The 20789-nt window shown below is 55.9% G+C and overlaps 2 protein-coding genes across 3 annotated transcripts; both read left to right on the forward strand.

Annotated features, from left to right (window-relative positions):
- The first annotated feature begins 3948 nt into the window (after positions 1–3948).
- On the forward strand, positions 3949–8745 carry TSPAN33 (tetraspanin 33). 2 transcript variants are annotated; one of them, XM_033058153.1, is made up of 8 exons: positions 3949–4141; positions 5946–6003; positions 6109–6236; positions 6326–6400; positions 6489–6584; positions 6796–6924; positions 7799–7960; positions 8343–8745. In XM_033058153.1, exons 1-8 carry the CDS (start codon positions 4037–4039, stop codon positions 8442–8444), a joined length of 855 nt encoding a protein of 284 aa, XP_032914044.1. In that variant the 5' UTR covers positions 3949–4036; the 3' UTR covers positions 8445–8745. The 2 variants fall into 2 exon arrangements, with proteins under 2 accessions (XP_032914044.1, XP_032914045.1); XM_033058154.1 differs by having other exon boundaries at positions 4007–4107.
- A 3489-nt stretch (positions 8746–12234) lies between these two features.
- SMO (smoothened, frizzled class receptor) lies at positions 12235–20003 on the forward strand. The gene is made up of 12 exons (XM_033058036.1): positions 12235–12451; positions 14091–14296; positions 15214–15423; positions 15501–15673; positions 15766–15985; positions 16072–16195; positions 16276–16368; positions 16505–16613; positions 18086–18271; positions 18441–18589; positions 18663–18797; positions 18886–20003. Exons 2-12 carry the CDS (start codon positions 14150–14152, stop codon positions 19326–19328), a joined length of 1989 nt encoding a protein of 662 aa, XP_032913927.1. The 5' UTR covers positions 12235–12451; positions 14091–14149; the 3' UTR covers positions 19329–20003.
- Positions 20004–20789: the final 786 nt, after the last annotated feature.

Here is a 20789-nt window from a genome sequence, read left to right on the forward strand (position 1 = left end):
GGGTGGGGTCCATGGGATGGGATTTGGGATGGGATCCATGGGATGGTATTTGGGATGGGATGGGATAGGATAGGATGGGATGGGATTTGGGATGAGATTTATGATGGAATGGGATGGGATTTCAGATGGAATTTGGGATGGGATGGGATTTGGGATATGGGATGAGATTTGGGATGGGATGGGATTTGGGATATGGGATGAGATTTGGGATGGGATGGGATTTGGGATTTGGGATGGGATATGTGATGGGATTTGGGATGGGATGAGATTTATGATGGAATGGGATTTGGGATGGGATTTGGGATGAGATTTGGGATGGGATTTATGATGGAATGGGATGGATTTGGGATGGGATGAGATCCATGGGATAGAATGAGATCCATGGGATCCATGGGATGAGATCCATGGGAGGGGACATGGGATGGGATTTGGGATGAGATTTATGATGGAATGGGATTTGGGATGGGATTTGGGATGGGATGGAATATGGGATTTGGGATGGGATGGGATGGAATTTGGGATGGGATTTGGGACAGGATTTGGGATGGGATTTGGGATTTGGGATGGAATGGGATTTGGGATGAGATTTGGGATGGGATTTGGGATGGGATGGGATATGGGATGGGATATGGGATGGGATGGTATTTGGGATGGGATTTGGGATGGGATATGGGATGGGATGGGATATGGGATGGGATATGGGATGGGATGGGATTTGGGATGGGATTTGGGATGGGATATGGGATTTGGGGTGGGATTTGGGATAGGATGGGATGGGGATGGGATGGGATTTGGGATGGGATTTGGGATGGGATTTGGGATGTGATGGGATTTGGGATGGGATTTGGGATGGGATTTAGGATGGGATGGGATGGGAGCAGCTCTGTGCGGGGTCAGGGCTGTGCCATGCCCTCCCTCACTGTCCCCCTCAGCGCGGGGCCCAGCCCAGGAGCCCGGAGCCGTGGCTGGAGGGGACGAAGGACAGGTGGCCTTGGGTGACCTGAAGAGTCTCAACACCTGAGGCCACCCCAGCTGGACAGGTCCAGGGGTGACACCGGAGCAGGACACGTCCCAAAGCAGTGGGGACAGGGCTGGGGCGATGCTCTGGGGCAGGGCTGCAGGCATGGGGGGCAGGATGAGTTTTGGGGGGTGCAGGATGGGTTTTGGGGGGTGCACGATGGTTTGGGGTGGGGGGCTCTGCTCAGGGATGGGCAGGGGACAGCTCAGGGTCCCCTCACCCCACAGGGGACACCCAAACCCCGGGGTGCCATGGCTGGGGGGGACAAATGCTGAGACCCCAAATAAAGAGCGTTGCTCCAGAGAAGGGGTGACCCCTCCTTCCAACTGTGAGGGTCGGGGGGCTTGAGGGGTGGGATGTGGGGTACGAGGAGGGGAGTTTAGGGGTGGGCTGTGGGGCACAGGGGTGTCCCCGTTTAGGGGGGGCTGTGTGGTGGTCCTGGGGGTGTCCCCATTTCAGGGTGAGTGTTGGGGGGTCCCGGGGGTGTCTCTGTTTAGGGACATTCTGTGGGGGTCCTGGGGGTGTCCCCATTTCGGAGAGGCCGTGCGGGGTCCTGGGGGTGTTCCCGTTTCAGGTTGGGCTGTGGAGGGTCCTGGGGGTGTCCCCATTTTGGGAGGGCTGTGAGGATCATGGGGGTGTCCCCGTTTCAGGGTGAGTGTTGGGGGGTCCCAGGGGTGTCCCTGTTTAGGGACATTCTGGGGGGGTCCTGGGGGTGTCCCCATTTCGGGGGGGCTGTGAGGATCATGGGGGTGTCCCCATTTCAGGGTGAGTGTTGGGGGGTCCCAGGGGTGTCCCTGTTTAGGAACACACTGTGGGGGTCCTGGGGGTGTCCCCGTTTCAGGGTGGATGTTGGGGGATCCCGGGGGTGTCCCTATTTCGGGGTGGGTGTGGAGGATCATGGGGCTGTCCCCATTTCGGGGGAGCTTTGGAGGACCCCGGGGGTGTCCCCATTTCAGGATGGGTGTGGGGATCTCGGGGGTGTCCCCGTTTAGGGACGGGCTGTGGGGATCCCGGGGGTGTCCCCATTTCGGGGGGGTTGTGGGGATCCCGGGGGTCCCCAAGTGCGCTCGTTCCCTCCCGGCCGCTAGGCGGCGCTGTGGGCGAGGGGGCTCGTGTTGACCCCGCCCATGGCCCCGCCCATCGCACCATATATGGTCATGTGACAGCTTGGGGTCACTCGATGGCCACGCCCCCTCGCCCGTGGCCACGCCCCTTATCCTGCCCTTTTCCCAAAGGCGCCGAGGGGAAAATTTGGGATATTTGGAAAATTTGGGATCCTGCAGCATCCCGGGGGCTCCGCGGGGCTTCTCAACCTGCTGCTCCCCCTCCTCTCCTCCTCCTGCTCCCGTGGTGACCACTGAGGGGACAACAGAGCCACCTTCCCCTTCCTCCTCTTCATCCCAAATCCCAAATCCCATCCCATGGATCCCAAATCCCTTTATCCCATCCCAAATCCCATCCCATGGATCCCCAGGAGGATGGATCTGCTGGGTGGGCACACAAAGCTCATGGATGGACATGTGGAATTTTCAGGACTTCTTTCCCAATATATTTCCCACAAATCGTTGGGATTTTGGCAGATTTGGGGTGTTTTAGTGCAGATTTTAGGACAATTAGGGGGGTTTTTGGGCCGTTTAAAATCCAATTGTCCCTGGATTTTTTTCTTGTTTTTTTCCTTAGAAATCCCTGGAATCTCACTGGATTTTGGGGCCATTTTTGGGTGTTTTAGTGCAGATTTTAGGACTCCTAAGACCATTTTTATTGTGATTTTTGGGTTTTTTTCGACCTTTTAGAGTCGGATTTCCCCCGGATTTCTTCCCAGTGTTTCCCAACTTTTTCCAAGTTTTTTTGACTTCAGGAATCGCTGGAATCTCACTGGTTTTTGGGACCATTTTGGGTTTTTTTAGTGCAGATTTTAGGACTTTTTTGGCCATTTTTAGTGTGATTTTTAGGGACTTTTTGTGTTTCTTGGTGCAAATTCTGGGGGAATTTTTTTGGTTTTTTTAAGCTGAATTTTTTCCGGATTTTTCCCGATGTTTTTCGATTTTTGGGGGGGGTCACGGGGGCTCCTCCCAGCAGCATCCCAAGGAAATTACTGTTCTGGTGGTGGGACTATGACCCTAAAAGCACAAAGGGGATTTTTGGGTTTGGTTCCTCTCTCTGAAGTTCTCGTTTTCCTCCGGAAAGGGCCGTGTCAGCATCTTCTCCCAGGGAATTTCCAGCCCAGAAAGAAGAGAAATAATTGAAATTTTAATAATAATAATAATAATCATTTAAATTTTAATAGTGAATCGGTGCTCCCTCCAAGCAAAGGGTGATGGCACAAGGTGACAGCTCTCATCTCTGCCCGCACCAGCCAATGTGAGGCATAAAAACAGGGCAAAATTCATCCCAAAAATGGGATTTTAGGGTTGGATCCTATTGGGGAAGGGTCTTGTTGGGACCCTGTGTCCCAGGATTTACCAGAGTGTCCCAATTTTGGCAGCAGAGGGGGTTGGGTGCGGTTTGGGCTCCCACCGAGGAGCAGCACGGAGGGTTTTGGGGCTGATTTCAGCAAATTTGGGTCACGTCCTTCCAGGAGAACCCCGAATCACCAACGTGTCAGGGATGCCTGTGCCCCTGCTGTCCCTCGTGTCCCTTCAGGACTTTCAGCCGGGGCAGAAACCACTCACGAATAATTCATCCCCATAATTATCAAGCTCCACAGTCCCTCCGTGCGGGGTTCGGCGGGTTCGGGAAGGGATTTGGACTCCGCGCGGGATGGGGATGGGGTGCGCTGGCCCTTTAAGGCACGGACAGGTGCGGCAACGCAGGGGCGGGACCTACGGGCTTGAGTGACGGGGAGATTGACCAATGGGAAGGCGGAGTGTGGAGGGTTCAGCCAATGAGAGGGCGGGACGGGCAGGGGGCGGGGCTGAGCTCGGCGGTGCTCGCTGCGGGGCGAAGCGAGGACCGATCCCGTTCGGTCCCGTTCGGCTCCGTTCGGTCCCGCTCGGCTCCGTTCGGTCCCGCTCGGCCATGGCGAGGCGGGTGGCGGCCCCCGCCGGGCCCCTCGGGGATGATTTCTCCTTCGTGAGCCCGGTGGCCAAGTACGTGCTCTTCTTCTTCAACCTGCTCTTCTGGGTGAGTGCGGGGGCACCGCGACACCCCATTCCCGAAGGACACCCGGACCCTGCGGCTGTCCCCAGCCCTGCGCTCCGCTGGGACACCCCGGGACCCCCATCCCTGAGATCCCACCGGGACCCTCCAGCGCTTGGGACTCTTCTCTATCCCTGAACCCTGCTCGGATCCCCCATCCCCAGGGAACCCTTAGCCCTTGGGATTTTCTCTATCCCTGAACCCTGTTGAAATTCCCTCCATCTCCAAGGACCCCCCCCAGTCCTTGGGACTCTCTCCATCCCTGAATCCTATTGGGACACCCCATCCCCAGGGACCCCCCATCTCTGTGACCCTTCAGCCCTTGGGATTGTCTCCATCCCTGAACCGTTTTGGGAACCCCCCAGTCCTTAAGACTCCATCCCTGAACCCTTTTGGGATCCCCCATCTCTGTGACCCTCCACCCCTTGGGACTCTTCTCCATCCCTGAACCCTGTTGGAATTCCCTCCATCCCCAAGGATCCCCCAGCCCTTGGGATTGTCTCCATCCCTGAACCCTTTTGGGATCCCACATCCCCAGGGATCCCCCATCTCCAGAACCCCCCATCCTTGGGATTGTCTCCATCCCTGAACCCTTTTGGGAACCCTCCAGTCCTTGGAACTCCATCCCTGAACCCTTTTGGGATCCCCCATAACCAGGGACCCCCCATCTCTGCGACCCCCAGTCCTTGGGACTCTTCTCCATCCCTGAACCCTGTTGGGATCCCCCATCCCCTGGGATCCCCCATCTCTGTGACCCTCAGTCCTTGGGACTCTCTCCATCCCTGAACCCTTTTGGGATCCCCCATCTCCAGAACCCCCCAGCCCTTGGGATTTTCTCCATCCCTGAACTCTTTTGGGACTCCACATCTCCAGAACCCCCCATCCCTCTCTCCATCCCTGCACTTATTTGAGACCCCACATTCCCGGGATCCCCCAAATCACCTCGACCCTCAGGACCCCACCGGGAGCCCCCTGGAGTTTGGAGTGTCCCCTCTTCTGGTCCCCACTGATCCACTCCCCTCGGGACCCCTGGAGCCCCCCACCGTGACCCCTCATTCCTCAGTGTCCTGGGAGTGTCCCCATCCACTGGGATCCTCATTCCAAAACCTACAGTGGAGGTTTCCCCATTCCCCGAGGGGTTTTGGGGTCCTTTAGATCCCCCCCACTTCACACAGGTGACAAATCCCCAGAGCCACTCTTGTCCCCAGCCCACTCCTGATATCTCCTGCAGTGAACCCAGATTGAATTTTTTTTTAACGTTTTGAGAGATTTTTATGTTTTTGAGAAGTTTTACGTTTTGAATATTTTTTTTTATGTTTCAAGGACTTTTAAAAAATATTTCAGAAACTTTTGTACTGCTTGGGAGTTTGGGATTTTTTTATATTTTGACGGTTTTTTAAATGCTTTTGTGGGGATTTCTGCCGGGTTTTTTTTTTTTTGCGGGTTATTTCCGTGTTTGCCACCCTATTTTTGAGGAAGTTTTTCGCTTCCGATTAAACCACATCCCTGTGTCCAACCGCCCGTAGAGGAACAGCGCTGGCTGGTGGGTGGGGACAAAGGTGACCTCCGGGGAGGTGGGGACAGAGGTGACCTCCGGGGAGGTGGGGACAAAGGTGACCTCCGGGGAGGTGGGGACAGAGGTGACCTCCGGGGAGGTGGGGACAGAGGTGGACAATGTGTGACAGTGGGAAACTGAGGCAGCGGCTGCAGCTCCGTTTGCATTCCTGGCTCTGGAGGGGGTGGCACGGGGGTGGTGACACCGCGAGGTGACACCTGTGTCCCTCTGCAGGTGATCTCCATGGTGATGGTGGCCGTGGGGGTCTATGCCCGGCTGCTGAAGCACGCAGGTGAGCTCGGGGGGCTGCCCGGCCCTGCTGGCTCCGAGCCACGCTGGGGCTGGGCTCTGGGGACCCGGGGGTGCTGGCAGTGCTGGTGACAGCTGGCCGTGACAGAGGCGGCCATGGCGTGCCTGGCAGTGGACCCTGCCATCCTCCTCATCATGGTGGGCGTCCTCACCTTCCTCATCACCTTCTGTGGCTGCGTGGGTTCCCTGCGGGAGAACATCTGCCTGCTGCAGCTGGTGAGTGCTGCCAGTCCCTGCTGGGGACCTTGGTGGCATCTCGGTGTCCCTGCCATGGTCACCTCACTGTCACATCCCTTGTCCTGCAGTTCTCTGTCTGCCTGACCATCATCTTCCTCCTGCAGCTGGCGGCCGGCGTGCTGGGCTTTGTTTTCTCTGATGAGGTACTGGGGGGAGCAGTGGGGGTGCTGGGTGACCCAATCGTGTCCTGCTGGGTGACAGCCACGCTGGTGTCCCCCGTTTGTCCCCCAGGCACGCGGGAAGGTCAGCGAGATCATCAACGGGGCCATCGTGCATTACCGGGATGACCTGGACCTGCAGAACCTCATCGATTTTGGGCAGAAGGAGGTGACAGGGGGGTCTGCAGGGTTGGGACATGTCCCCACTTGTGTGCCAGGCTTTAATCTGTGGGGTGGCACAGCTTGGGGACATTGGATGGCTCTGCCAGGAGGATTTGATGTTCATGGCGGGGCAGGGGGAGGTTGGGGACACAAAGAGTGACGTGTCCCCAGGCTGGGCTGGGGTCCCCTCCCCGCTGAGCCCCGTGCCCTGCCCACAGTTCAGCTGCTGTGGGGGTGTCTCCTACAAGGACTGGTCCCAGAACATGTACTTCAACTGCACGGCCACCAACCCCAGCCGGGAGCGCTGCTCCGTGCCCTTCTCCTGCTGCCTGCACGACCCTGAGCAGGTCAGTCCTGGGGGGACACCCTGCCCTGGGCCTGTCCCCACATCCCCTGGGGCTGTCCCCACATCCCCTGGGCCTGTCCCCACATCCCCTGGGGCTGTCCCCACATCCCCTGGGGCTGTCTGAGCTGGAGCCTTGCCCCAGGGCAGGGAACACGCTGGGGGCAATGTGTGGACTCCAATCCACACCCTGGGTTTGGGTTCCCCATCCCACACCCTGGGTTTGGGTTCCCCATCCCACACTCGTTTCCCCATCCCGCCCTCTGGGTTTGTGTCCCTAAATCCATCTTCTGTGTTTTTGGTTCCCTGTTCCACACTCTGGGTGTCAGTTCCTCATCTCAACCCCTGGGTTTGGGTTTTCCTGTCCCACCCTCTGGGTTTGTGTCCCTAAATCCACCCTCTGGGTTTGGGTTTTCCCTATCCCACCCTCTGGGTTTGGGTTCTTCTGTCCCACCCTCTGGTTTTGTGTCCCTAAATCCATCTTCTGTGTTTGGGTTCCCTGTTCCACACTCTGGGTGTCAGTTCCTCATCCCAACTCCTGGGTTTGGGTTCCCCATCCCACACTCTGGGTGTCAGTTCCTCATCCCACCCTTTGGCTTTGTGTCCCTAAATCCATCTTCTGTGTTTGGGCTCCCTGTCCCACCCTCTGGGTTTGGATTCCCCATCCCACACTTTGGTTTTGGGGACTCCTGGGTGGAAATGCTGTGGTGAGATGCAGAATTCTCCCTCTCCAGAGCTGGAATTGGCTCTTTGGGGGCAGGTGGCTCTGGAGGGCTGGCATGGGGACACCGAGGTAGGGGACACCCCACCAAGGCTCCTGGTCACCCCACACTGCCCCCAAGAGCAGGGACCCCAGCGTGCTCTGTCCCCTCTCCCAGGCTGTCATCAACACCATGTGTGGCTACGGGATGCAGGCCAGGGGCTACCTGGAGGCCAGTGCCTTCATCCACACCAACGGCTGCATCGACAAGCTGGTGAACTGGACCCACAGCAACCTGTTCCTGCTGGGGGGCATCACCCTGGGGCTGGCCCTGCCCCAGGTACGGGGAGAAGCTGTCCCAAGGCTCTGATTTCTGGGGTTTGTTTGGGAGCTGCCTTAACAGGGGGTCACTGCAAGCTGGATGGGATTTGGGATGGGATTTAGGGTGGGAGTGATGCAAATGGCAGGCAGTGACACTGCCTGGTGTCACTCAGTACCTTCCTCTTCCTCCCTCCCTCTTGGTCTTTCTCTCCCCCCTTCCTTTTCCCTTTTCCCCTTCCTCTCTCATTTCCATCCCTGTTTCTCTTCCATTCTCCTCCCTCTTCCTCCCCCTTCTCCTTCCCTTCTCTTCCATCTCTCCATTCCTCTCCCTCTCCTTATCTATCCCTCCTTCCTATCCCCCCTCCTTCCCTCTCTTCTTCCCCTTCCCTCCCTCTCTCCAGCTGGTGGGCATCGTCCTGGCTCAGCTCCTCATCAACCAAATCCGCGACCAGATCAAGCTGCAGCTCTACAACCAGCAGCACCGGGCAGACCCCTGGTACTGAGCCGGGGTGTCCGGGCCATTCCCAAATCCCGGATCCGCGGGGAGAGCCCGAGGGGCTCCGCTGGGGAAGAAGAGGGAATGTGGAAGCTCCGTGCCTTTGGCTGGAGCAGCGCCGGGGAATCGCTGTCTGTCCGTCTGTGCACGGGGATGTGCCTCCCCTCTCCGCTGGAGAAGGATTTTTGTCTGTCTGTGTGTCCGTCTGTCTGCACCGAGCTGCCTTTGCCCAGGCCGCGCCGCGGGACTGCCGACATTCCCCTCACGGCCGGGTGTCCGACATTCCCCTCACGGCCGAGTGTCCGACATTCCCCGGGTGTCCGACATTCCCCTCACGGCCGGGTGTCCGACGTTCCCCTCACGGCCGGGTGTCCGACATTCCCCTCACGGCCGGGTGTCCGACGTTCCCCTCACGGCCGGGTGTCCGACATTCCCCTCACGGCCGGGTGTCCGACATTCCCCTCACGGCCGGGTGTCCGTGTCGCTGTCTCGGGGTGCGGGCACAGCCGGGGGAGCAGAGTCGGTGCCGGGCTGTGCCGCTTTCGGGGACAATAAAAACACGAGCCGGAGCTGCCGGGCTGTGCCGGGGACACCGCGCTGGCTCTGGGGACAGCACAGCCCGCCCTGCTCACAGATTCCAAACCGAGCGGGGAAAAACGACTGAGGGGGCTCGGCCAAGCCCGGCCTCTCGGAGCTGTCGCAAAACCGTGGGTGGAGTTTGTTTGGGGTTGGATTTTTTTTTTTTAATTTTTTTTTTTTTTTCACCCCGTCTCCTCAGGCTGGGTGGTCCCTCCCGCGGAGGGAGCTGGGATGCGGCCCAGCGCCCGCCTCTTTGTGAGGGCCGGGACGCTTCTCCCATTAAAAAAAGGATTTTTTTCCCCTTTTTTCCTCTCAAAATCCACCTCATCTCCCGCCGAAATGTGATTTCTTCCCCCGAAAGCGATTAACTCTCCGAGGAATGAAAAAAAAAGTGATTTTTTCCCTCAGAAATTCACTTTTCTTCCCAAAACTTCCCCTCCGAAGAGCTGCTTCTCCCCACAAAATGTTTACTCTGAGAAGTAGCTGCCCTCCAAAAAAGTGGATTTTCTCCTCAAAAAACACTCTTTTCTCCCAAAAAAGCAACTTTTCTTCCCGTAAAAATTTTTTCCCCCCCCCAAACTGGTCTTTCCCTCCCAAGAAAGTAACTTACCCCTAAAAAAATGAACTTTATTGCACAGAAATCAAGATCTCTCCTTCCAAAATTGTCTTTTCTCTCCTAAAATTGATTTTTTTTCTGCAAAAAGAGTACTCGCCCCCTCAAAAAAGTACCTTTTTTTCCCCAGAAAAAGTGTCTTTTCTCCCTGAAAAGTGACTTTTTGGCCCAAAAAAAGTACCTTCCCCCAAAATTAGTTTTGTCCACAAATGGAAACTTTTCTCTCTCAATAAATTGCTTTTCATCCCCCAAAAATGACTTTTTGTCACCCAAAAGTGACTTTTTATCCCCCAAAAGTTGCTTCTTTCCCCCAAAAACAACTTCTCACCTCCAAAAAGTAACTTTTTACTCACAAAGGCCTTTTTTATCACAAAGATATTTTATTTCACAGGAAAAAAAAGGACCTTTTCCTCACAAGAAGGGACTTTTCCCTCACAAAATCGATATTTTCTTCATATTAAGTGATGTATTTGTCACAAAAGTGACTTTTTTTCTTCCAAAATTGGACCTTTTCTTCATAAGATTGAACTTTTCCCTCACAAAAACAGACTTTTACTTCAAAAACATTAACTTTTCCCTCACAAAAAGTGACTTTTTTCCTCGTGAGTGAGTTTTTCTGCACAAAAAGAAACTTTTCCTTCAGAAAAAGGAATCTTTTCCCCACAAAAAGTGACTTTTTCCCACAAAAAAGCCACTTTTTCCTCACGAAAAGAACTTTTCCCTCACAAAGGCCTTTTGTGAGGGGGACTTTTTCCTCCCAAAAAAAGTATTTTCTCTCACTTTTTAGCTACTTTTTCCCTCACAAAAAGCGATTTTTCCTCAGAAAAAGTGACTTTTTCTCACAAAAAAGAAACTTTTGCTGACCAAAAGCAACTTTTACTTCAGAGAGAAATTCTTCCCTCACGAAAGAGGATGCGTTACTCCCAAAAAAAAACATTTTCTCTCACTTTTTAGTAACTTTTTCCCTCACAAAAAGCGACTTCTCCTCATAAAAAGTGACTTTTCCTCACAAAAAGGAAACTTTTGCTGACGGAAAGCGGCTTTTTCCTCACAAAAAGGAACTTTTTCCTCACGAGAGGAACTTTTCCCTCACAAACGGGGGACTCCTTCCTCCCCTCCAAAAAGCACTTTCCCTCACTTTTTAGCTACTTTTTCCCTCACAAAAATGAACTTTTCCTCACAAAAAGGAAACTTTTGGTGAAGGAAAGCGGCTTTTCCCTCACAAAAAGGAACTTTTCCCTCACAAAAAGGAACTTTTTCCTCACGAGAGGAACTTTTCCCTCACAAAAAGGGATTCCTTTCTCCCCTAAGAAAAGCACTTTCCCTCACTTTTTAGCTACTTTTTCCCTCACAAAAAGCGACTTCTCCTCATAAAAAGTGACTTCTCCTCATAAAAAGTGACTTTTCCTCACAAAAAGGAAACTTTTGCTGACGGAAAGTGGCTTTTTCCTCAGAAAAAGGAACTTTTCCCTCACAAAAAGGAACTTTTTCCTCACGAGAGGAACTTTTCCCTCACAAAGGGGGACTCCTTCCTCCCCTCCAAAAAGCACTTTCCCTCACTTTTTAGCTACTTTTTCCCTCACAAAAATGAACTTTTCCTCACAAAAAGGAAACTTTTGATGAAGTAAAGTGGCTTTTCCCTCACGAGAGGAACTTTTTCCTCACAAAAAGGGACTCCTTCCTCCCCTAAAAAAAGCACTTTCCCTCACTTTTTAGCAACCTTTTCCCTCACAAAAAGCAACTTCTCCTCATAAAAAGTAACTTTTCCTCACAAAAAGAAACTTTTCCTCACAAAAAGGAAACTTTTGCTGACGGAAAGCGGCTTTTCCCTCACGAGAGGAACTTTTCCCTCACAAAAAGGGACTCCTTCCTCCCCTAAAAAAAGCACTTTCCCTCACTTTTTAGCTACTTTTTCCCTCACAAAAAGCGACTTCTCCTCACAAAAATGAACTTTTCCTCACAAAAAGAAAACTTTTCGTGAAGGAAAGCGGCTTTTCCCTCACGAGAGGAACTTTTCCCTCACAAAAGGGGGACTCCTTCCTCCCCTCCAAAAAGCACTTTCCTTCACTTTTTAGCTACTTTTTGCCTCACAAAAAGCGACTTCTCTTCATAAAAAGCGACTTCTCCTCATAAAAAGTGACTTTTCCTCACAAAAGGGAAACGTTTGCTGACGGAAAGCGGCTTTTCCCTTACAAACAGGAACTTTTCCCTCACAAAAAGGAACTTTTTCCTCACGAGAGGAACTTTTCCCTCACAAAGGGGGACTCCTTCCTCCCCTCCAAAAAGCACTTTCCCTCACTTTTTAGCGACTTTTCCCCCTCACAAACATCGCCTTTCCCCTCACAGATCGCGCCTCTTACCCTCCGCAGCGCTTCCCCCGCGGTCCCTCCCTCAGCCCGCCCCGGCGGGGGGCGCGGGCCGGGCCGGGCCGCGGGCGGCGGCGGCGGAGGAGAAGGAGGAGGAGCAGCGGGGCCGCTCCGCTCGCTCCCGGCGAGCCCAACAAAGGCGGCGGGGCCATGGCGGGCCCCTCGCCCCGCTGCGAGCCGCCCTAAGCCCGCCGAGCACCGCCGCGATGTGGCCGGGCCGCGGCGGGCGGCGCTGGGCGCTGGCGCTGGCTCTGGCGCTGGCTCTGGGCGGCCGCTGCCCCGCCGCCCCCAACGCCTCGGCCGGGCCCCCGCGCTGCCGCCGCCCCGCGCCCTGCGAGCGGCTCCGCTTCGGAGCCTGCCTGGGCTCGGCGCTGCCCTACACCGCCACCTCCACGCTGCTGGCCACCGACTCCGCCTCGCAGGAGGAGGCGCACGGGAAGCTGCTGCTCTGGTCCGGTACGGACGGGACGGTACCGGGAGCGGGGAGAGTGAGGGAGAGGCCCGGGATGGGGCTGGAGGGGGATGGGGAGCGGGGAAGGGAGGGGGGGACGGGGGGGTGGGGGAGGTTGGAGGGGGGGTTTGGGTGTAGTGTTGGGGAATTGGGGATGGCTAAAGTATGGAAAACTTTATAGAGGGGGGCTGGAGATGGGTAAAGTATAGAAAAGTTTATAGCGGGGAGTTGGGGATGGGTACAGTATATAGATGGGGCCTGGGGATGGGTAAAGTATAGAAAACTTTATAGCGGGGAGCTGGGGATGGGTAAAGTATAGAAAACTTTATAGCGGGGAGCTGGGGATGGGTAAAGTATAGAAAACTGTATAGAGGGGGGCTGGGGCTGGGGACAATATAGAAAAGTGCCTAGCAGGGGGCAGGAGAAGGATAAAGTATGGAAAACTGTATATGGGGAGGAGTAAAGTATAGAAAAGTGCCTAGCAGGGGGCTGGAAATGGGTAAAGTATGGAAAAGTGTATAGAGGGGGGCTGGGGATGGGTAAAGTATAGAAAAGTGTATACAGGGCAGCTGGGGATGGGTAGAGTATAGAAAAGTGTATAGAGGGGGGCTGGAGATGGGGACAGTATAGAAAACTGTATAGAGGGGGGCTGGGGATGGGTAAAGTATAGAAAACGATGGTAAAGTATAGAAGACTGTATAGAAAGGGGCTGGGGATAGGGACAATGTAGAAAAGTGCCTAGCAGGGGACTGGAGATTGGGACAGTATACAAAACTTTATAGAGGATGACTGGGGATGGGTACAATATGGAAAGCTGTATAGAAAAGGGCTGGGGATGGGAACAGTGTAGGAAACTGTATAGAGGGGGTTTGGGGGTGTGCACAGTATAGAAAACTGTACAGAGAGGGAGTGGGGCTGGGGACAGTATAGAAAACTGTGTGACAAAACATTGTAGAGGGGTACAGTACAGAGGGCAGCAGCAGAATTGGGATACAGAGGGTGGATGTGGCACAGCACAGGCCCAGGGGTGGGTGCACTATAGAAAACTGTAATGGGGTACAGGGGATGGGTAGAGAACAGAAAACTGATAAAAAAGGGACTGGAGATGGGTAGAGTATAGAAAACTGATTTAAAAGGGACTGGAGACGGGTACAGTATAAAAAATGGATTAAAAAGGAACTGGGGAAAGCCCCACAGAGGGGTCCTAGTGCTGTGGGGACAGCAGGGGAGCCCCACAGAGGGGTCCCAGAGCCGTGTGGGTGCCATGGGGACACCAGAAGAGCCCCACAGAGGGGTCCCAGTGCTGTGGGGACACCAAGAGAGCCCCACAGAGGGGTCCCAGTGCTATGGGGACACCAAGAGAGCCCCACAGAGGGGTCCCAGTGCCGTGGGGACAGCAGGAGAGCCCCACAGAGGGGTCCCAGTGCTGTGTGGGTGCCATGGGGACAGCAGGAGAGCCCCACAGAGGGGTCCCAGTGCCATGTGGGTGCCATGAGGACAGCAGGGGAGCCCCACAGAGGGGTCCCAGTGCCATGGGCACAGCAGGGGAGCCCCACAGAGGGATCCCAGAGCCATGTGGGTGCTGTGGGCACAGCAGGAGGTGGCCCTGGCAGGGCTGGTGACACTGCTGTCCCCTCCCCGCAGGCCTGCGCAATGCCCCGCGCTGCTGGGACGTCATCCAGCCCCTGCTGTGCGCCGTCTACATGCCCAAGTGTGAGGATGGGCAGGTGGAGCTGCCCAGCCAGACCCTGTGCCAGGCCACACGGGCACCCTGCACCATCGTGGAGCGCGAGCGAGGCTGGCCCGACTTCCTCAAGTGCACCACGGATCGCTTCCCTGAGGGGTGCCCGGTACGGCCGGGGATGGGGAGGGAAAGGCTGGGAGTGGGGAGGGAAAGGGCTTGTGTCTTGTGTGGGTCAGCCTGGAGAAGGGAAGGATCCAGGGAGAGCTTCCAGCACATTCCAGTGCCTAAAGGGGCTCCAGGAGAACTGGAGAGGGACTGGGGACAAGGCCTGGAGGGACAGGACACAGGGAATGGCTCCCAGTGCCAGAGGGATGTTGGGAAGGAATTCCTGGCTGGGATGGAATTGCCAGAGAATCCCTGGATCCCAAGGAAGGATTGGAGCAGCCTGGGATGCTGGGAGGTGTCCCTGCCACGAGCTTGGAGCTCCCTGCCCAGGCAAGGCAGGCCAGGATTGTGGGATTCAGGACACTCAGAATCCATGCAGAGGGATTGGGATGGAAAGTGGGGATAGAAAAGAGAGGCCCAGGGAAGGGAGAGCCTTGATGGTTTGCTGAGATTGCAAGGGAAGGCCCTGGATGCATCAATTCCTTGGAGAGGAGATGGATCCAATGTCAGGCTCTGGAGAGCTGGGAATTGCCAGGCTGGAGAAGGGAAGGATGCAGGGAGAGCTTCCAGAACATTCCAGGGCCTGGAGGAGCTCCAGGAGAGCTGGAGAGGGACTGGGGACAAGGGACAGGACCCAGGGAATGGGGAAAGGGGAGATTGGGGAAGGAATTCCTGGCTGGGATGGAATTCCCAGAGGAGCTGTGGCTGCTCCTGGATCCCTGGCAGTGCCCAAGGCCAGGCTGGACTTTGGGGATTGGAGCACCTGGCACAGTGGGAGGTGAGGAGTGAGATCCCTTCCAACCCAAACCATTCCGTGGTGATTCCACAAAACCCAGCTGTCCCCTGCCCTGATGTCCATCTTGGCCATGGGGTTGTCTCCTCCTCCTCCTCCTCACAGCCTTGTCTCCCCTCTGGCAGAACGAGGTGCAGAACATCAAGTTCAACAGCTCGGGGCAGTGCGAGGCGCCGCTGGTGAGGACGGACAACCCCAAGAGCTGGTACGAGGACGTGGAGGGCTGCGGCATCCAGTGCCAGAACCCGCTGTTCACCGAGAAGGAGCACCGCGAGATGCACGTCTACATCGCCGCCTTCAGCTCCGTCACCATCTTCTGCACCTTCTTCACCCTGGTGAGGCACAGGAGGGCGGGGACACGTCCCCAAAAAGGGGACAGGCACTGAGCTGTGACATTCTCCACCCTTTTCAGGCCACGTTTGTCGCCGACTGGAGGAACTCCAACCGCTACCCCGCCGTCATCCTGTTCTACGTCAACGCCTGTTTCTTCGTGGGCAGCATCGGGTGGCTGGCGCAGTTCATGGACGGCGCCCGCGACGAGATCGTGTGCCGGGCCGATGGCACCATGCGGCTGGGCGAGCCCACGTAGGTGTCACCTGTGTGCCCACAGCACCTCCCTGTCCCCCTGTGTGTCCCCTCCTGGGGGTGGGTGACGCTGTGGCCTCGCCTCTCCGCAGCTCCAACGAGACGCTGTCCTGCGTCATCATCTTTGTCATCGTGTACTACTCGCTGATGTCGGGCGTCATCTGGTTTGTCATGCTCACCTACGCCTGGCACACGTCCTTCAAGGCCCTGGGCACCACCTACCAGCCTCTGCTGGGCAAGACCTCCTACTTCCACCTCATCACCTGGTCCATCCCCTTCGTGCTCACCGTGGCCATCCTGGCCGTGGCGCAGGTAGCGGGGTCACCGTCACGGGGTGGTGTCTCGGGGTGGCACTCACAGCCAGCTGAGCCTGCTGTCCCTGTCACTGTCCCTGCCAGGTGGATGGTGACTCTGTCAGTGGCATCTGCTTCGTGGGCTACAAGAATTATCGCTACCGAGCCGGCTTCGTGCTGGCGCCCATCGGGCTCGTGCTGATCGTGGGGGGCTATTTCCTCATCAGGGGTAGGTGTGGCGCAGCTCTGGGAAGGGACAGGGCCACCGTGGGTGTCCCCACAGCCTGACCCCCTCATCCTCCCCCACAGGGGTCATGACACTCTTCTCCATCAAGAGCAACCACCCCGGGCTGCTGAGCGAGAAGGCGGCCAGCAAGATCAACGAGACCATGCTGCGCCTGGGTGAGGGCTCCAGCCAGACTGGGAACGGGGACAGTTTGTCCCCTGAGGTCACACAGGAGGCTGTGGTGGTGGTGGTGGCACAACCGTGGTGTCACCAGGGTTTGGCTGAGCAGGGGATGTCCCTGTTCTCTTCCAGGCATCTTCGGCTTCTTGGCCTTCGGTTTTGTCTTCATCACCTTTGGCTGCCACTTCTACGATTTCTTCAACCAGGCCGAGTGGGAGCGCAGCTTCCGGGAATACGTGCTGTGAGTGGCACGGGGACAGGTGGGGACAGAGGGGGACAGGGACACGGTGGCACTGCAGCAGGGACAGCCCCACGTCCCTCACCAGCAGCGCCACCACCCCACAGAGCTGTGGGGGCCATGGGGAGGGTGTGCCCCCTCCTTAGAGCCACTGTCCCCTGTGTGTCCTCTCTCCTTAGAGCAATGTCCCCCATCCTTAGAGCCACTGTCTCCCGTGTGTCCCCCCTCCTTACAGCAATGTCCCCTGTGTGTCCCCCCTCCTTAGAGCCACTGTCCCTTGTGTATCCTCTCTCCGTACAGCCACTGGCCCCTCTCCTCACAGCCACTGTCCCTGTGTGTCCCCTGTCCTCACAGCCACTGTCCCCTGTGTGTCCCTTCTCCTTAGAGCCACTGTCCCTTGTGTGTCCTCTCTCCTCACAGCCACTGTCCCCTGTGTGTCCCCCCTCCTTACAGCCACTGTCTTCCTCCTTAGAGCCACTGTCCCTTGTGTGTCCCCTCTCCTTAGAGCCACTGTCCCTTGTGTGTCCCCCCTCCTTAGAGTCACTGTCCCCTGTGTGTCCCCCCTCCTTAGAGCCACTGTCCCCTGTGTGTCCCCCCTCCTTAGAACCACTGTCCCCATTTCTCACAGCCACTGTCCCTTTTGTGTCCTCCTCCTTAGAGCAATGTCCCTTGTGTGTCCCCTCTCCCTAGAGCCACTGTCCCCTGCGTGTCCCTTCTCCTTAGAGCCACTGTCCCCTGTGTGTCCTCCTCCTTAGAGCAATGTCCTTGTGTTTACCCTCTCCTTAGAGCCACTGTCCCCTGTGTGTCACCTCTCCTCACAGCCACTGTCCCTTGTGTATCCTCCTCCTTAGAGCAATGTCCCTTGTGTGTCCCCTCTCCTTAGAGCCACTGTCCCCTTCTCACAACCGCTGTCTCTTGTGTGTCCCCCTTCCTTAGAGCCACTGTCCCCATTCCTCACAGCCACTGTCCCTTGTGTGTCCTCCTCCTTAGAGCAATGTCCCTTGTGTGTCCCCTCTCCCTAGAGCCACTGTCCCCTGCGTGTCCCTTCTCCTTAGAGCCACTGTCCCCTGTGTGTCCCCCTCCTTAGAGCAATGTCCCTGTGTGTCCCCCCTCCTTATAGCCACTGTCCCCTGTGTGTCCCCGCTCCTGACAGCCACTGTCCCCTGTGTGTCCCCCCTCCTTAGAGCCACTGTCCCCTGTGTCCCCTCTCCGTACAGCCACTGTCCCCTCTCCTCACAGCCACTGTCCCCTGTGTGTCCTCTCTCCTTAGAGCCACTGTCCCCTGTGTGTCACCTCTCCTCACAGCCACTGTCCCCTGTGTGTCCCCTCTCCTCACAGCCACTGTCCCCTGTGTCACCTCTCCTCACAGCTACTGTCCCTTGTGTATCCTCCTCCTTAGAGCCATGTCCCTGTGTCCCTTCTCCTCACAGCCACTGTCCCCTCTCCTTAGAGCCACTGTCCCTGTGTCCCCGCAGGTGTGAGGCCAACGTGACCATCGCCACGCAGACCAACAAGCCCATCCCGGAGTGCGAGATCAAGAACCGGCCCAGCCTGCTGGTGGAGAAGATCAACCTGTTCGCCATGTTCGGCACCGGCGTCTCCATGAGCACCTGGGTCTGGACCAAGGCCACCCTGCTCATCTGGAAACGCACCTGGTGCAGGTGGGACCCCAGGGTGTCACCCCAGCTCCCTGGGATGTTGGACATTCCCCAGTGTTTGTCCCTCAGCTGTGGAACGCTCTGGAATGTTGTGGTGGTGTGTGGGATGTCTCCATCCCCAAGGGAGCCAGCTGTGACAGCTGTGTCCCCCTGTCCCCTCTGTGCCCTCCAGGCTGACGGGGCAGAGCGATGACCAACCCAAGAGGATCAAGAAGAGCAAGATGATCGCCAAGGCCTTCTCCAAGCGCAAGGAGCTGCTGCGGGACCCGGGCCAGGAGCTGTCCTTCAGCATGCACACCGTGTCCCACGATGGCCCTGTGGGTACGTGCCCGGGGCAGGGGACATCCCCAAGGTCCCCAAAATCCCCCCTGACCCCATCCCCCTGTCCCTACAGCCGGGCTGGCGTTCAACATCAACGAGCCGTCGGCCGACGTGTCCTCGGCGTGGGCGCAGCACGTCACCAAGATGGTGGCCAGGAGAGGAGCCATCCTGCCCCAGGACATCTCCGTGACGCCCGTGGCCACACCTGGCAAGTGCTTGGGGGATGAAACATCCTGGGGGGGCTGGGGGTGTGCAGGGAGGCAGAAATGGGGGACTCACAGCCACCTGTCCCCCAGTGCCACCAGAGGAGAGGGCCAACCTGTGGGTGGTGGAGGCCGACGTGTCCCCGGAGCTGCAGCAGCGCGGCGGCCGCAGGAAGAAGAGGAGGAAGAAGAAGAAGAAGAAGGAGGTGACCCCAGACCCCGAGCGCTGCCTGGGCGGCTCCTCCGTCCCTCACCTGCCCCGCCTGCCCCCCCAGCCCTGCCTGGTGGCCTTTGCCCCCGATGTCCTGCCCGATGTCACCTTCCCCGGGGGGCAGGGCCGCAGGGCCAACGTGCTGCACGTGATCAGCAACCCCTTCTGCCCCGAGGGCACAAGCAGCGAGCACCAGGGCTGGCAGCACGGTGGGGGCTCCCTGTGGCCCCCCAGGACTCAGGGGGGCTGGCCAGGCCTGGCCCCCATCCACTCTCGGACCAACCTGGTGGATGCAGAGCTGCTGGAGCCCGACTCGGATTTCTGACACCAACGGGATGGGGGGTGACACCCCGAGGTGAGGGGGACACCAGAAAGTGCCTCACCCCATGGGATCCATCCCAAACATTCCACCATCCTTGGAGGAGTCGTGTCCCAGCCTGGAATCCCTCCAGCGTCACTGGGAGAGAGGAGCTGGCAGTGGAACAACCCCCAGAGGGATTTGAGGGTGACATTTGGGGACAGCTTAGAGCAGGGAGGGTTTGGGCAGCTTTGGGGTGCCCCACCCACAGCTAGAGGTACGTAGAGCTCACCCCCCCACTTCCATTTTTTAAAATTCCTGATTTTTTAAAAGTTTATATTGAGATGGGGAGGTGAATCCTCTGTTTATTTTGGGTTCACCTCACTCCCTTCCAGCTCCCCAGACCCAAATCAGGATCAGTGGGGTGGCAGCAGCAGGGAGATGGGATGGGAAACACAAAAAACCCAAAAACCTCGGGGTGCTCGAGGTGAATCAGGGTCAGCAACCCCCAGAGCAAAAAGCTTTTTATTATTTTTTTAGGAAAAAAAAAGAAAAATAAAAATCAAGTCAGAGCAACCCTGTGGCCAGAGGGTTCCAGTCCCTGCTGGTGTTTGGATTTTCCCTGGTTTTATTTTTATTTTTATTTTTGTTAAGTCCTGGTAGGCTCCTGGCTTTTTTTTTTTTTTTAATTTTTTTTTTTTTTTTTGCTATCCCAGTGACTTCCACGGGTTCATTTTTGCTGTGTAAAGAAAAAAAAACCTTCCTGTATCAGTATTAAATTTACAGATTTTCAATCCCAGTGGCTGCTCTGGGCTCTTTTGGGGAGGGATCCATGTGGGAAAACATTTTTTTGGGGGGTGGGGGATTTAAAAACTGCTTTAAAAACTGCTTGAAAATGTTTCAAAATGTTTTAAAACACCTTAAAAACTGCTTGAAAATCTTTCAAACCACTTTAAAACACCTTAAAAATCGGTTTAAAATGCTCTGAACCCCCTGGTCCTGCTGCAGGAGGGAGCTGGAAATGCCCTGGGGTGCTGTGGGGACACTTTTGGGGACACTTTTGGGGACAGCTGTGGCCTTTGCCAGCAGGTGGCACCACGGGCTAAAATATTCCCCCAATCCCCCAAATTTTTGGGGGCTGCTGGGTGGGGTCTCACTGATCCATCACAGTGCTGGTGCTTTTTTTTTGAGTAAAGTAAATCAAAAATCACCAAAAAAATCGCCCCAAAATAATCCAAAAATCGCTCCAAAATAATCCAAAAGTCACCCAAAAATCAATCAAAAAACACCCAGAAATCACCCAAAAATAGTTTAAAAATCACCCAAAAAAGCACCCCAAAATAATAAAAAAAAATTCAAAAATCACCCAAAAACACCCCAAAATAATAAAAAATCACCCAGAAATCACCAAAAAAAATCACTCAAAAATCACCCCCAAATAATCCAAAAATCGCTCCAAAATAATCCAAAAGTCACCCAAAAATCAAT

The sequence above is a fragment of the Catharus ustulatus genome, chromosome 4 (assembly GCF_009819885.2).
Source record: "Catharus ustulatus isolate bCatUst1 chromosome 4, bCatUst1.pri.v2, whole genome shotgun sequence".
In the NCBI taxonomy this organism is placed as follows: domain Eukaryota; kingdom Metazoa; phylum Chordata; class Aves; order Passeriformes; family Turdidae; genus Catharus; species Catharus ustulatus.